Source organism: Camelus bactrianus, chromosome 4 (assembly GCF_048773025.1).
Source record: "Camelus bactrianus isolate YW-2024 breed Bactrian camel chromosome 4, ASM4877302v1, whole genome shotgun sequence".
Classification (NCBI taxonomy): domain Eukaryota; kingdom Metazoa; phylum Chordata; class Mammalia; order Artiodactyla; family Camelidae; genus Camelus; species Camelus bactrianus.
The window spans coordinates 89,919,600-89,935,093 of record NC_133542.1 but is presented as its reverse complement, the minus strand read 5'-3'; the positions used below and the strand labels follow the sequence as shown (position 1 = coordinate 89,935,093).

Sequence of the window (15,494 nt, the reverse complement as noted above, 5' to 3'; positions counted from 1 at the left end):
CAGGTGACTGGATAAAGAAGAGGTGGTATATTTATACAATGGAATACTACTCAGCCATAAAAACCGACAACATAATGCCATTTGCAGCAACATGGATGCTCCTGGAGAATGTCATTCTAAGTGAAGTAAGCCAGAAAGAGAAAGAAAAATACCATATGAGATCGCTCATATGTGGAATCTAAAAAACAAAAACAAAAACAAACAAGCAAAAAGCATAAATACAGGACAGAAATAGACTCATAGACAGAGAATACAGACTTGTGGTTGCCAGGGGGGTAGAGGGTGGGAAGGGATAGACTGGGATTTCAAAATTGTAGAATAGATAAACAAGATTATACTGTATAGCACAGGGAAATATACACAAAATGTTATGATAACTCACAGAGAAAAAAATGTGACAATGAGTGTGTATATGTCCATGAATGACTAAAAAATTGTGCTGAACACTGGAATTTGACACAACATTGTAAAGTGATTATAAATCAATAAAAAATGTAAAAAAAAAAAGATGTGGTGTACGCACACAATGGAATATTATTCAACCGTAAGAAAGAAGAAAATCCTGCCATTTGTGACAACATGGATGGACCTTGAGGGCATTAATTTAGGTGAAATAAGCCAGGGAAAGACAAACACTACATGGTATCACTTACATGTGGAATCTGAGGGGGAAAAAAGTCAAACTCAGAGAAACAGAAAGTAGAAAAGTGGTTGCAGGGGCTAGGGGGTGGGGGAAATAGGGACAGGGTGCAAACTTTCAGCTATAAGGAAAGGTTTGATGTTCCAATGTTAAATATAGTCACCATAGTTGATAACACTTTTATATAATTGAAATTTTCAAGAGGGTAGAACTTAAATATTCTTACCAAAAAAAGAAAAAAAAAGGATAAACATGTGAGGTGATGCATGTGCTAATTTTAGGTGGGGGGGATGTCTTCACAGTGTATAGCGAATTGCCACAATGCACACTTTAAATGTCTTTCCATTTTACTTGTCAATTTTACCTCAGTGAAGCTGAAATTTTTTTAAAAAGTACAAGCTCTTAAATTATCTTTCTGGATTTGAATCCTGGTCTTCTATTATTTGTCATGTGATCTTGGACAAGTTACTTAATTGCTCTGTTCAGCAAAATCTATAAAATGGGAAGAATTCAGGACATACCGTGTGGGGATATTGTGCAGAGGGGGGTCATAAATTAACGTGTGAAGTAGTCAGCACATGGTCAACACTCATAACATTACTATTTACATATTAAAATGTCTGAGAGGTCCTTAAGAGAAAAAAACCAGTGTTGCTTAATTTAACTCAGTATTTCCCAAGTTTATTTGACCAGAGAACTTAGAACCTGACTTAGTTTGAGAAACACGTGTTACTGAATCTCTGACCCATCTCAGCTCAGAACCTTCCAGTGAGCTCCAGGCTCACCACACACCTGTGTGTGGACTTGTCCACCTCAGCGTGTCCAAAACCAAACACTGTATCTCCCACCGCAACCTTTGCCTCCTCTACCCCTTACTATATAGTAAATGGCACTAACTTCTACCCACAGCAGCAGTCTAACGGTTGGCCAAGACTTCTCACTGCCCACACCTAATCTGTCACCGACTTCGACAAACTGCCACCACGTTCACTTTCAGAGCACTCCCTTTCCCCCTCCCCCCAATGCTTACCACTTGTCAACGGCATGACACTCACTGGTTTCCCTCACCTCAGTCTGGCTCCTTTTGAATTGTTGCCAGAACAATCATTTTTAAATGCCTGATTAGTCATATGAATCCCCGTTTTGAAAGGTTTTTCATGCCTTTCAGGATAAAATTTAAACTCTTCAGCTTAGTATAAAAAGCACTCCTCTCCCCCGACACATTGCCACCATCCCCATCTATTAGAGGTGCCCAAATGTGTCGCGCTCTATCATGCCTCCATGCCTTTGCACAGACTTGCCTCTCTCTGGAACATCCTTCTGCACCCAGATGGCTCCTACTCATTGTTTAAGACCTCATGTGTCACCTCCTCTCGGTAGGCTCTCCTTCCCCCTAGTTTGATATACACAGATGCTTCTTATCTCGTAGTTTCCCTGGTTGACTCATCCATTTCTCTAAGCCAGTCATGGTAATTCCATTCTCTCAGTGGTCTCTAGTTTGGAAATGGGCATGTGAGCCAACCCTGAAAATGAAAATTGAAGGGAAGAGTTGCCTCCGGGGGGCAGTAGGGGGTAAATTCTGAGAAAGGTTTTTTGCTTCTAAGAACACACTGGCAAGATACAGACTTTCTCTCAACATTGTTGTCTCTGAAGGCGACACCAGGAATTCTGGCAGCTAGCCTATGATGCTGATGGCATGTGGTCTGAGAGAATTCTGGCCAACTGAGAACTGCAGTGCAGAGATGTGAAAGGAATCTGGCTTCTCAATCCTGGAATCTTCCCTGACTCTGTACTTGGTGTTGTCTTGGACAGTAAATCACCTTATTTAAACCAGTGTTCGGTAGGGCTCTCTGTTACTTGCTGCTAATGGCATCCAAACTGATGCAGCCGTCACCATCTCACGGCTCTCTCTCATCACCATCAGTCATCACACCAGAGTCACGAACACGACAGAAAACCCTCACTGCACTTCCGTGTCATCCTGGTGGACCTCAATAACGCAGTATGATAAAGACAAGAAGTGTAAATATTGGAAAGGAAGGCAGAAAACTCACTAATTCCAGGTGGTAGTATCATCTATAATACAGGCAAAAGAGTCTAACAAGGAGCCAGGGGAATTAATCAGAAGTCAGTCAAGTGTTCAAATGCAAGGTCAACATGTCAAAACAGGTGATTTACTCCACACATGCAAAGACCATATGAAAATATGATAATGGAAAATCCCATTCAAAATAGCTAAATGCACAAATTAGAATAGTCACATAATATCCAGGATATCCATAAAAATATGCATGAGGACAATATTAAAACATAGTTGAGTAACATAAAAGAAAATCTGAAAGAAATGAAGGAATATAACAGTGTTCCTGAATAGAACTCAATATTGTGAAGACCCACGTTCCATCTAATTAAACTACAATTCACTGCAATTTCAATGCAAATCTCAGTGCATTTTCAAAAATGACAAATGGAGAAAGTGCACATGAATAATCAAGAAATTTTGGAATAAAAAAAAATCCAGGAGGGGGAACTTGACCTATCTGATACCAAAACTATACTACAGTTCAAGCCACTGCATTAATTATAAGGAAGACTATATAAGAAACATGTTTATTATCTTGGCGTGAGTGAAACTGACATTAAGAAATGAACCTTAGAACATAGAAAAATTAAGGAGTGTGCACATGAAGAAGTTGTGCAGGACAAGTGCCTGTGCTGCACAGTTAACATTACAGGAAGTGAAAAGCCAAGAACAAATTAGGAGGAAAAAGTTAATTCTTGTAAAAAGCAAAGGATAAACATGAAGATTTTATTTTCACAATCTCTAAGGGAAGGACAAAAACAAAACAAATTTGAAAAGTATACAAGTAATTCTCAGGAGAAATGCACATGAAAAGATGCTCACTCTCACTAGTAAAAGGAACACGTAAATAAAAACAATAAAATCTCATTTTTCTTTCAAACTTATTGCAGAAGAAATTGGTCACATCAGGGTTAGTGATTATGTGGGGGAGCAGCCATTCTCAAACTTAACTTAGTGAATGTTAGTCTTTCAGAGGGTAATTTGCCTACTTCCATCAAAATTTGTGTATATCCTTCAACCCAGCAATTACACTCTTACGAATCTATTATAAATGCTTGTATATGCACATTCATTGCAGCACTGTCTGTAATAGCCAATAAATAGGAACTATCAATTTTCCAACAATAGTTCAGTGATTAAATAGAATATGGTATCTGTACACTACATGATATTCAGTTTTTAAAAAGGATGTAGATTAATATGCATTTGTATGGGAAATCCTTCAAGTCTATGATAAAGTGAAAAAAATGAACTGTAAAATAACAAATACAACAGTCCCATTTATGTAAAAAAAAAATCCTATATCCTACATGTCAACATGCATAGATTAACTATCAGGAGTACTAGGGTCAAGGAAAACATTCTATAAAATTGTACTTTTAAAATTGTTCTTTTACAGGAAGAACACGTGTCATTATACAAATACAATTAATTTCATTTCAGTTCACTTAGAAGTCAGTTCCACACGTGTGCAAGTGGTAAGGCCAATTCCAGACACTTACCAGGACTTCTTTTAATCATTTGGTGAAAAGTACATAAACATATATAATAGCAAGCTTCTTCCCTGCCGTAGGCTCTGAAAAATTTCTATTGCAATTCCTGTTTCCTCCCCCTGAGGACCTCAAAACAACACAAAATGTATTTTCAATGAAAAGGAAATTGGTAGAGCATCAGCTTGATCCCAGCTCTTTAACTGATCTTGTATTTCAGTACTGCTCTACTTTGAAGATAAAGGGGCATTTTGCCTCATCCAGGCAAGCACATTTTTCAAGATCTTAAACAATGAAAGGGAGGAGGAGCATGTTTCCATCATCCAATCTGCCTTCTCTATAATCTTCCGTCATTCCTGAGCCATCTGGATTGGATGCACCACCACTGCCTCCTTCCCAACCCGGCTGCTGACTAGTCTGTAATTTATTAGCCTTTAGGATGACTTCATACCATTTTCACTTAACCAGAGAGTCAGGACCCTCATTTCAGGTCCTCCCATGTCCCCCCAGCGCTTGCTTGCTCGCTCTTCTTCCTGCCTCTGCCTTGCTCCCTCCCTCTCTCATCCCTGTCATAAACCTCTGACACTGGGTTCCCCTTGGCTTCTCTCCCAGCCGCCAACCCGCGGTGAGCGGGAAGCTGGAAGCCCTCACCCTTCTCCCGGCAGGCGCAGAGGAGCGCCCAGCACAGGGCATGTACACGTACCAGTGTTTCTGGCTGTGATCTTAGAACCGTGTCTCAGCAGACGGACAAACACGTTGCTATTGCAGTGGTTCACCAACTGCAGCCGGAGACCCCTCCGAGTCTGGATCTTGACCAAGCATTTTGCCATAACTGGTTCTTGGATCCCCTCTGCCTCTTCTGCCTGTCATGGCCTGGGGCAGCTACCGCCAGCCATAGTGGCTTTGACCTTTCACTAACCGTCCATTCTGTTTTAAAGGACCAAGGCAGGGCCACTGAATGAATCAAATGTCAGGCTCCTAAAGCAGCCAACAGAAATAACTCAGGAGGGATCAGCATGGGGCCGGGGGAGGGAGGGGAATGCTATTTTTAAATTCTCCACTCACTCTCCTAACAAACAATGAAATAATATGCACCATCCCTACCACAGCCTGTTTGAAACCCTCCGGATCAGAGGACCCCAGCCAAATGCCCTGCAGTATCCTAGGAACTGAGTGCTCTCGCCCTGGACGATAAGACAGCAACCGGGCAACTCCACAATGGAGACACAACCCACCTTGATTTCTTTTAAAAAATATTCATTGCCTATATTATGTTCTAGCGCCGTGCTGTCCAATAAAAATACAACACAAGCCACAGTCAAAAGGGAAAAGCAGCATTTGAAAAGTAACAGAAAGAAATTAAAATGCATTGTAATGATGTGCTTTATCTGAAGTCATGATGTCCAAAACAGTATCATTTCACCATGTGAAATGTGTATTGAAATTGTTATGTAACAATGTCAGAACAGTATCAAAATAATATGAACAATATCAAAATAATAAAACAGTTAAGATACTTTTGGGTCCTAAGTCTTTGAAACTGGTGTGCATTTGCTCACACTTAACAGCACATCTCAGTTCAGACCAGCCACGTTTCCAGGGCTCAGCAGCCACGCGGGGCTGCCGTATTGGACGGCGCAGCTCTGGACCAAGTGCTGAGCTCCTCACAGCATTATCTCTGTCCTCACAAGGGTACTAACATTTTCTTCATTTTATAGAGAAAGAAACAACATGCTAGAGAGAGTAACTGACCTAACCAAATTCACAAAGTTAGTAAGTGGCAAAGCCATGATTTGAACCTAGGCACCCAGTCAACATCAGCTGACTAAACAGACCGTCCTCCAGACGAGAGCCCCCGCATCTAACCACGTGTATTTTAAATGCAGGATCCAAACGTTATATTCTCTCTGAGGACTTTGAAAGTCCTGTGCTTGTACACCTGAGGCATAAAATGTGTTTGCATTCCAGAGCAAGTGCTTAAGGAGCAAAATATTTCCAATTTTTTAGGACATGCTACATTTGAAAAAATTTCAACTGATTAATAACTGTGCCCCACATACTATCTTTCAGTTATATATCTTTCCTGCTACATTTTTCTCACCCTCATTTTTAGAGGAAAAAATTGTTTCCTCACACAACTGCATCATGCATGCATGCATTTTTCTCCTTTAAATAGCCACTGTGGCCAAAAGATAATTTTCTAATAGAAATAGTCTTTCCCCTCTCCCCTGACAAAACAAAGCACTGTATTCAGGGCAGTCAGCTGAAATTCTGCATTGTTATACTTTACTGTGGGAATATAAATTGATTTAGCATTTCTGGAGAGAAGTTTAGCAAAACATACTGAGATTTAAAGGTATGATATTTCTTAACTCAGAAATTCCACTTTTAGGAATTAAGCCTGAGGAAATAACGAGGACTGACTGTTGATAAAAAATTTTGGACAAAGATTTTCAAAGAGTATCATTATAGCAAAAAAGAAAAAGTCAATCTAAATTTCCAGTGGGAAAATGATTAAATACATGTGATGAAATATTGTACATCCATTAAAATGTTTAGGAATTTAATGATGTGTGGGAAAGCTTGCAATATACTGATTAGTGGAAAAAGCAGTTTATATAAGCAATATGACCTCAGTGATGTAAAAATCTACATTACAGACCGGACTATAAATCTCGAAAGGGGAGAAAGTGACAGCTGTGAGCTGAGGTCACTTTTAGAGACTTGCAGGGGGCGCCTTCTCCCCTCCCACAGGTTATCAGTTCTGGGTACAGAAGGGCAGTTCCTACTCTCACGGGGGTTAGTCAATTTCCATACCTGATACCTGAAAGGAAAATGCCCCTGAAAATTCACAATCTTCACCGCTTTGCAATTCCCCTTGTGAAATAATTCTACGCAGAATCCCCATATAAAACAGACACACTGCACAGACACGAGGCACTGGGGTAGTCCCTGCTCCACCTTCCCTCACTCGCCACCAACAGTGGTTCTTGAAGAACTGCTGTAAATCTTTAGAATGCTGAAGAACAAACCAGAAAATCCCCATCCCAGATGAATCAGTGCTGTGCAGTAACCCAGATGAAAGATTTCAAAGATTAATGTGGGTTCATTTGCATGGCAATGGACCAGGGCTCAGATACTGAGAAAATCTCCCTTTGCCTGTTTGGAGGGAATATAGATGAGTCTGTGTGCTTATCATTATGTTACAACAGTCAAATTCAATAGCTTATAATAATGAAAAAGTATTTATGTATAACTGAATCACTATGCTGTACACCAGAAACCAACGCATTGTAAATTATCTATACTTCAATAAAAACAAAATAAAACCCCCCAAAATAGCATGATGTGACCTGATAGCACATTCTAAACAAACAGCCCTGCCAAAAAAAAAAAACCAAAAAGAAAGCAAATAAAAAACCTGAAACAAAGTCACCACTGTATTTTAGTTGTTCTTTTCTACCTAGAGTTATTCTCCATTAATTATCAAGCATGAAATCTCACTATAGCTTTGAAATGTCTCCTTTCTTTTTATTAACTGCAACTAGTTATAATGTTATGCATTTTGTGTATCAAAAAAATTTCCCTTTCTTTAACTTGTTCCCATTCTTTATGCTACTTTTCAGAGTTCTTAAGTACATTCTTTCACCCTCTTTCTTCTGGGGACTTTCAGCGTTTATTCAGAGAGAGGGAACGTGGCAGGGTGAGCATCCCATACTGTCCCAGCCATTTCTCTCTGCCTTGCCCTGCTCTACCCAAATGTGTGGCTACATTTCAAGAGGAAGAGGCAAAGGGAGGCAGAGATGCAGAGTCAACCCAAGGATTCTCGGAGCAAATGCACAGGGAGGCTTGTTCTTGTTCGAGGTCCTATGCTCACAGAACCGTATCAGTTTGGAAGCCCTTGAATACCCTTCCTGTTTAGATTCATCTGAAGAATCAGGAGTGCATGTCTGGGCAGTGACAAGAGGCTAAAGAAAGCAGTGAGTATTTGTGAAGAGGGGAATTGATTTTCCGTAATGAGATGCCGGAAACACTGATACATCAGGCAGAAGCCAAAGCAGAGGAAGAGAGTTCCATGGGTCTGAATCCCATGCCTACTTCTGTGACAAACTTCTGGACGCAGATTTGGGGCAGGGCAAGGAGACTGTCTCTGCTTTGTGGGTGACTGGGAGCTACCGGATGACTTGGAGCCCTGGTGCACTTGAAAATGGAGACAATACTTCCCCCACGGATGTTATGACAAGAAAATGAGATCACATGTATCAGCTGCCGTTTAAAAAATGAACTGGAACTCACTAAGCAGTTATATAGAAAGCAAGGTTTAAAGCACAGGCTCTGGGTTCTAGTTCTGGCTGCACCCCTCTCTCTGACCTCAGTTTCCATGCCTGTAAAATGCCTGGAAACTGCATTAGCATCACAAAGGCAGTGCCTACCTCCCAGGGCTGTTATGAGGACCATCAATGAAGGTAACCCAAGTGGCAGGCTCAGATCAGCACCTGGCCCAGGAATTGCTCAAGAAATATTAGTGACTTTTTTTTCTAACACATGCACATTCTTTTCTTTACTCAAACGGAGGGCAGTGAGGATTTTCAACAGTCAAGATTTTCTTCCTTCTAGTTACTTCTCCCCAAATAGTAGGGAAGCAGCAGCATTGCTGGTTAAGTTCACCTGACCAGCCCTGTAACCTTGGGAAAATTACATAAGCTTGTTGAAATGCAGTTTTCTGCCTGCAAAACAGTACTGACGTCGGCTCTTACGTAACTAGGGGCCTGATACGTAGCAGGCTAGCTATTCTGTTCTATCACCATCAGTATCATGTAACTTATCAGCTGTTTTGATTACTGACAGATTTCATAGGTGTCATGGATTTGGCCACTAGTTATAATACTTACGGAGATTCACTGAAATTTTAGCTAACTGCTAACTCTGATTAGAAACATGGTAAAAAGCAGGGGAGGGTATAGCTCAGTGGTAGAGTGTGTGCTTAACATACACAAGATCCTGGGTTTAATCCCCAGTACCTCCACTAAAAATTTAATTAAAAAATACGTAAACCTAATTACCCCGTAAAAAATAGAAATAAGAAAGATAATAAAAAGTTATTACAGACATGAAATGTTCTTTGTAATAAATTTTGACATTAAATATCAATTATTAAGAGTCCTTGGTACCGTCACATACTTTAGGGGACTTTCCTAATATTTTATTAACATAACAAAACACAATAGTGTATAAATACTTAAATAATATATTTGTAATATGATGGATATATTCTTGGGTATGTAGATAGGAGAAATGGAGGTAGTTCCCAACACTATCAAGTGACAGGGCTGTACAGCCAGGCAGTCAGTCATCCCATATGACTCAGTTTCCTCCTTCGGAAAGTGAGGCAACATAATCTGTCCTATCTGTTTCAAAGAAACGGTCGTGAGTCTCAAATTATGATGATTTACATGAAAAAATTCTGAAAATGTGTAAGATGCTTTGGCAAATTGAATATTCTTCCTCTTACCATCCCCCTTATTAGATGAAGCATTCGCTGAGCATTTCCTGCCTGTAAAATGAGAACACCGCTGGGTGGGGCCAGGCATCACCACGCAGCGGTGGGAGGCCAGTGAAACCTGGAGAATCAGAGCTGCAGACGGAACAGAATTCAAACAGTGCAGCCAGGCTCTCCTGGGCATCTCCACGGGGAACGAGAACCCCATGGCTGTAGACGATTCTAGCTAAGGGCTCATCCATCTGTTTCCCTGACCGTCCCATAGACTGCTAAGTGTGGCACCTCCACGCCAGAGAGAGGGGACAGGGTGGGGGAGGCAGACTGTCACAGAGCCCTCTTGCTGTCTGCTCGGGCCACTGGTGACAATTTCTACGCAGGCAGAACCACCAAGACGGAGCGCATCAGGTAAAACACCATCAGACTTTGTTCTGTTCTCACTCCCTGCCTCCCTGTGCCCTGTCCCTGTCTTGTTTTCTGTCCCTATCTTTCAGTGTCCATATCTTTGGAAATAAATCTTAGGTGACTGTTGTTGGTTTTATTATTAAAAAAGCACTACCTGCACAGTGTAGGGAACTGGAGAGCTACCAAAAGTTGTGAAATGGGTAACGGAGATCCCAAAAGTCCCTCAAAAATGTGACAGCCCAGAGAAAACTGCTGCTGACATTTGCTCTCTCTCTCACCAGGCCTGCAGGAGCTATAAAAATTATAGTTGAAGTATTTACAAGTTGGTGAGACCCAGAGAAGCCAAAATTGAGTATGAAATTTTAACCTTAAAGCCTAAAATCCCGATGTGTTGTGCTATACGTCATTCTTTGTGATGTTTTGAACTAAACGTTTAAAAACTGAATTTTTTCTTTAGGGTCTGCCTTTCTTAGTGCTCTTTACCAAGATCTGAGCGAGCCTCAGCTTGCCCATGCTCTCCGCCTCCCCCCTCCCTGACACAGGGCCCGCGCAGGGCTGCTTTAGAAGATGCTCCGTGAGCACAGACAAGCCTGCGACCAGGTGAGCCAGTTCACAAACTGGACGACCAGTCATCCAACAGATACTCATCCAGCAGATACTCCCAGCCAACAATAAAGCAGTAATCACAGATACTTAGCCACTGATCTCACAAACCATTCTCCAAGACAGAAGGACCTCCTCCACCTGCAGACTGGACAAGACTCCATACTCTGAGTAAAAGGAAAACTGAAGGGGTCACAAGTGAACAGAGATGGTGAGACAAGGGACCCTGATCTCCAAGGATCAGGTACCATCCACTGACAGCCCCAAGGGGCCTCATGGGAGTCATGACCCCACAAGCCACCCACGGATTACAACTGTCCAGTCCCTCTCTGATTTATCTATTAGAGACGCTCATTCACTGACCCTTAAAGCCCTGACTGTCCACAGATACGCCCATGTACGGGTGGCGGTCACATGAAAGCAGACCTTCCACAGCTGCCCATACATGAAACGGGGTCAAAGTCCCCCGCAGTCACTGGACGGGGACTGGGGACTTCACAGCCACAATGCATTCTTCAGGGACATGCGTGAGGAGTTTTCTTGGAGAAGAATTTAAACCATCTCTCTGATTAAGGCTACCTATAATTCATATTCTTCTATATAAACAAAGAGTTTTTTCCCCCTCTATCCTGGTTGAAAATAAGACTTAACATTTTCCTGATGTTCCACGACTTAGATATACCAGGGCGCTCTCTTTGTCAGAGGCCAATACAGCCACCCAGAGCTTTCCCCGGAGGACGAAATGGGTGACAACGCTGTCCTGACCGGCTCCAATTAGAACAGCCTCCTTGGGTCTGTTTAGTCCTCTCAGCCAAGAACCTGCTTCCTTGGGCTCTGTACAGGATGAATTTGTTTTCTCATCACTTTTGCTTTATTATTTCACTCCCTCCAGGCACAAGCCACCATACAGATAAACCACTTTTCTCTGAGTAAAGGAAATTGAATTGGCTGCATTCATAATGGAGCTCTAATTTTTTCTCCATATTTCCCAGCAGCTTTGCAGATGGTATTAAGAAACAGGCACCTGCGTCTCCCTGTTGAAAAGCCAGGCCCTTCTGGAACTACGTTGCTGCTAATGTAACCAAGAAGCTAGAGGCAGCGGGACCCAATCCTTCACCCGGCGCACCAGCCGTGGGCCTCTCTCGCATTCTAGCTGTGTGCTCAAAAAGAGAAACACAGATCACCAATAAAGGCAAGAAAAACGTCCAACCACTCTTAAGTTTTGCCTTTCAAACGATCACATCTTTAAAAAAAAAAATCATTATACTCAGTTTTGTAAAGCTCCAATAAGAGATACTCATATATACAATTTGGTGGAGGGTGGAGGGAGTGAACGATATTTTTGTCTATTTATGTGATGGAATAATGTATGCCCATTAAAGTTAAAATTGTGGAAGAATATTTACTGTCATAGAGAAACACTCATAATGAAAAATGGAAAAGCAGATCACAAACAGTGTCTCTAGCATATTCTCCTCTTTGTTGAAAATATAGACGGATTACACATACTCATACCGCAGTTTGAGCACAGGAGGTTGCAGGTGCTTTTTCAGTTTTGGAATTGTGCTTTCTGTATTTTCCAGATTTGCCACAATGGCTGTAGTATGGCTTTTAATTTCAGATTAAAAGAAAATAAAACAACATATTCGGCTTCTGGCAAACTCTGTTCCCAGGAGAATATTCTTATATGCTTTCTTTTACATAAGCAAAGGCTGTCCTGGCTGCATTTAGAATTCATTCATTCATTCATTCATTCGTTCGTTCACTAATTCGGCAAGTATTAATTTATAAAGCTCCTACTGCATGTCAGAACATCTCTGGGCGGTGGGGACGACGTGGGGGCGAGGCAGGCACAAGTTTTTGCTCCCATGGAGCTGATGTTTTAGTCAAGGGAGACAGTCAACAAATGGACAGGAAGACAAATAAATAAATTAGAAAGTGCTCAACAGTGCTAAACACTGACAAAAAGACAGGGTGATGGCACGACAGAGAACAAACGGCTAGGTTTGGGGAATTAGTCAGAATTAGGTCCTTAGGGAAGACTTGCCAAGGAGTGGAAATTTGAGCTGAGACTTGAAGAAAAGAAACAGCCAGCTAAAGATCAGAGAAAAGGCCCCCTTATGTAAATGAAACAGCTGTGCAAAGGCCCTGAGGTGGTACCCAGCTCAGAAGACCAGTGTGGTAGGAACACAGAGATTCAAAAGGAGGGCAGTAGGAAATGGTCTAAGGGTGGGGAGGGGGCCAAGCATGCTTAGATTTGAACCTAACTAGATCTGAGTTCCACTTACGAAAGATTACCCTGGCTGCTCTGTGGAAAACGTGGGTTGGGACAGGGGGACAGTGTAGAAGCAGAGATACTGTTACCTCCTGAGGGAGACAAGAGTGGCCACAGCTGGAGTGGTGCAGGGTGGATTCTGGAGTCTACTTGAAAGGGTAAAGCGAACAGGATTTTGCTGATGGATTTGACGATTTTGTACCTTATGATACCACTGGGCAGTGGGAGAAGTTTAACCAGAGAAGATGAGCATTTAAAAACTGACTCCTCTGCTCAGGATGGGCCAGTGCTGGGAAAGAGTCTGCTCTGGGAAGGAAGGGAGCCTGGCTCCTAGAGACACGAGACAGGATGGGAGCTCCATGCAGGCTGTCAACCAGCAGAGCAGGGGAAGGCCCCAGCCACAGGGTCAGGGTCCGGAGTGTGGTCCAGCCCAAGGGAGAGGGGCTTTCCAGGCTCTTGGAGGAGTTCCGGGGCAGAGACTCAGGAAGGGTGCAAGGCTGACAGGCTGATCAAGAGAAGACCAGGCAGAGCAACTGGGAGAGCACGGCTCACAGCCAGAGCCAAGGGGCCGGGCTTCAGCTTACTCATCCCCTCCCAGGGAGCCTAGGGTTGGCCCTGGCGTCGGGGTGGGGCTGAGCCTGTGCTGAGGGGCCAAACTGAGCAGCTGTGGCAGCGGCTCCGGCAGGGACTGACAAACCCACAGATCACAAGCGCTGCTGTCTTTTGAATATGGATACACCTTCCTTTAATGGCAAAATCCAGTCTGTGTTCAGATTATCAAGTGGGTCATCCTGCAAACTCTATTTCTCTATCAGCCAGAGCATCTGCCCATTTTCACTTTTTTTTTTTAATGCTGAAGTGGAGATTAGGGGGTTAAAAAGGTTCCAAACTGACTTCTAAAAGGAGACATTAAAGACTGTGAGGGCTCTCCCAAGTGAGGAAATACTCATTTTATATTCCCTTTTAAGCCAGCTGACATTAATTTTCAATTTTGTGGTGGAAGTCTGCAACTTACAAAAATAAAGAAAAAAAATTTAACCCTGCTTTTTATAGATCACTGTGCCCCATGCTTACTGTTTCACTAACCACATTTAAAAAGATGTTTGTATCTGGTTTTCTGAGGTAATGACAGATGATCTAAAGCACATATTAAATGTCTGTGTTTAAAGCTATTTGGAAAAGGAGTTATAATGACTTGGAATAAAATTATGTACTTATTTAATTAAATACTTACTTTTCATATGCATATAAGAGCCACATATATGTGCATTTTCATAAATCATAGTGGCTTAATGTAAAAAAAAAAGCATGTAATTAAGAACAGCAGGAATGTGGGGGAAGAATTATTAAAGGATAGTCAGACTGCGGAGGAAACTGAGAAATCATCTCACCTTGTTTTATAAAAGATGAAATAAGATCCAGGCACTGTCAGTGTCCTGCAGGTACCAGGGCGGAAGTTGGTATTCATCGAGTGAACGCAAGAACCCCAGCCCTCTCAGTCTATCCAACACAAGCAAGTAGAGTCCAGCGCTCGTGTGATCCGGGGACTTGGGCCCCACAGAGCACCTCAGTGACCGTGACACAGCACCTAGCCGAGAGCTTGGCAAAGGCCTGGACTGTGCTGGGTGACTCACCCTGGTTTACCAGCGTGGAAGACCAAAAGCACGTAAAATGGCACGTCACCTCCGTAACCAGAGCAGAGAGACCGCGTATCCATTTTAGGAATCTGGAGATTTGGCATGAACAGGGCTTTCAGAGTTTCAAAAACATGCCCTGCCTTTTCTTCTTAGTGGACTCAGCTCTAAGACCTAGAGCAGCTGGAGCCAAACTTTTCGGGAGGGAAAAAAATGTTTGCTCCTACTTAGGAAAAACGCCTATTTATGTATAAATGGGATACACGTACAGCTCTCTTGATATATCACGTCCATTATAAAGCCTACACGTTAGGAATTTTTTGAGGAGGTGATGAAAGTAAAATAGCAATGGAAGTCTGAGTGGTTTCTCCTTCCACCCCAGTGGGTCGCTGTATAAACCGTGGTCTGGAAGCCACGGCTCCAGGACCTCCAGCTCACCATCAGCCAAGCCGAGACGGAGGCCGCGCCCCTCAGCAGGCGGCTCTGGACGCGCGCCCCGTGGACGCGCCCAATGCCCAACCACATTTCCACTGAACCAAGCCTCGTTTCTGAGCCCTGCCCCTACGGCCCAAGACCTACCATTACGGGTCTACCTAAAATTTAGAGTAGAAATAGCACGTCCTGCCCAACTCCTTCTTTCACATAATCAGCACTGGGTCCTAACAGAAGAGCAGGGAAGCAAGGGAGATTGTGTGAGCTCCTGCCTCAGTGGAAGCCTGGGTACCACAGAGAACAGTTACTTACTACTCGCTACCAACCTGCCAGCAAAAACACTAGGAAACAGAACCCCACACTGACTGTGCAATGCATCTGAAATCCAGAAAATTGTAGCCTCTGCTTTCTAATGACAATGGTTTAGCAGTATCT

General features: G+C 42.6%; 1 protein-coding gene and 1 long non-coding RNA gene across 12 annotated transcripts in view; one reads left to right on the top strand and one right to left on the bottom strand.

The window, feature by feature from the left end:
- Positions 1 to 12,361, top strand: part of LOC105078776 (uncharacterized) — an 85,794-nt gene extending 73,433 nt beyond the window's left edge. For 3 of the 7 annotated variants that reach the window (XR_012506763.1, XR_012506764.1, XR_012506767.1), the window contains one exon: positions 10,573 to 12,361. This is a non-coding gene — a long non-coding RNA (uncharacterized LOC105078776). Of the gene's footprint in view, positions 1 to 5,322; positions 5,730 to 10,572 lie in introns of those variants that run through there. The other 4 variants (XR_012506765.1, XR_012506766.1, XR_836184.3 and 1 more) reach the window with 4 other exon arrangements.
- FRMD3 (FERM domain containing 3) overlaps positions 1 to 15,494 on the bottom strand; it is a 296,579-nt gene that overhangs the window by 25,203 nt on the left and 255,882 nt on the right. Inside the window, exon 1 of one of the 5 annotated variants that reach the window (XM_074363130.1) lies at positions 4,917 to 5,079. The exons of the other annotated variants lie outside the window; for them this stretch is intronic. Coding sequence (XP_074219231.1) covers positions 4,917 to 5,043 — 127 coding nt within the window. The 5' untranslated portion in view covers positions 5,044 to 5,079. Of the gene's footprint in view, positions 1 to 4,916; positions 5,080 to 15,494 lie in introns of those variants that run through there. 5 annotated transcript variants of the gene reach the window in all.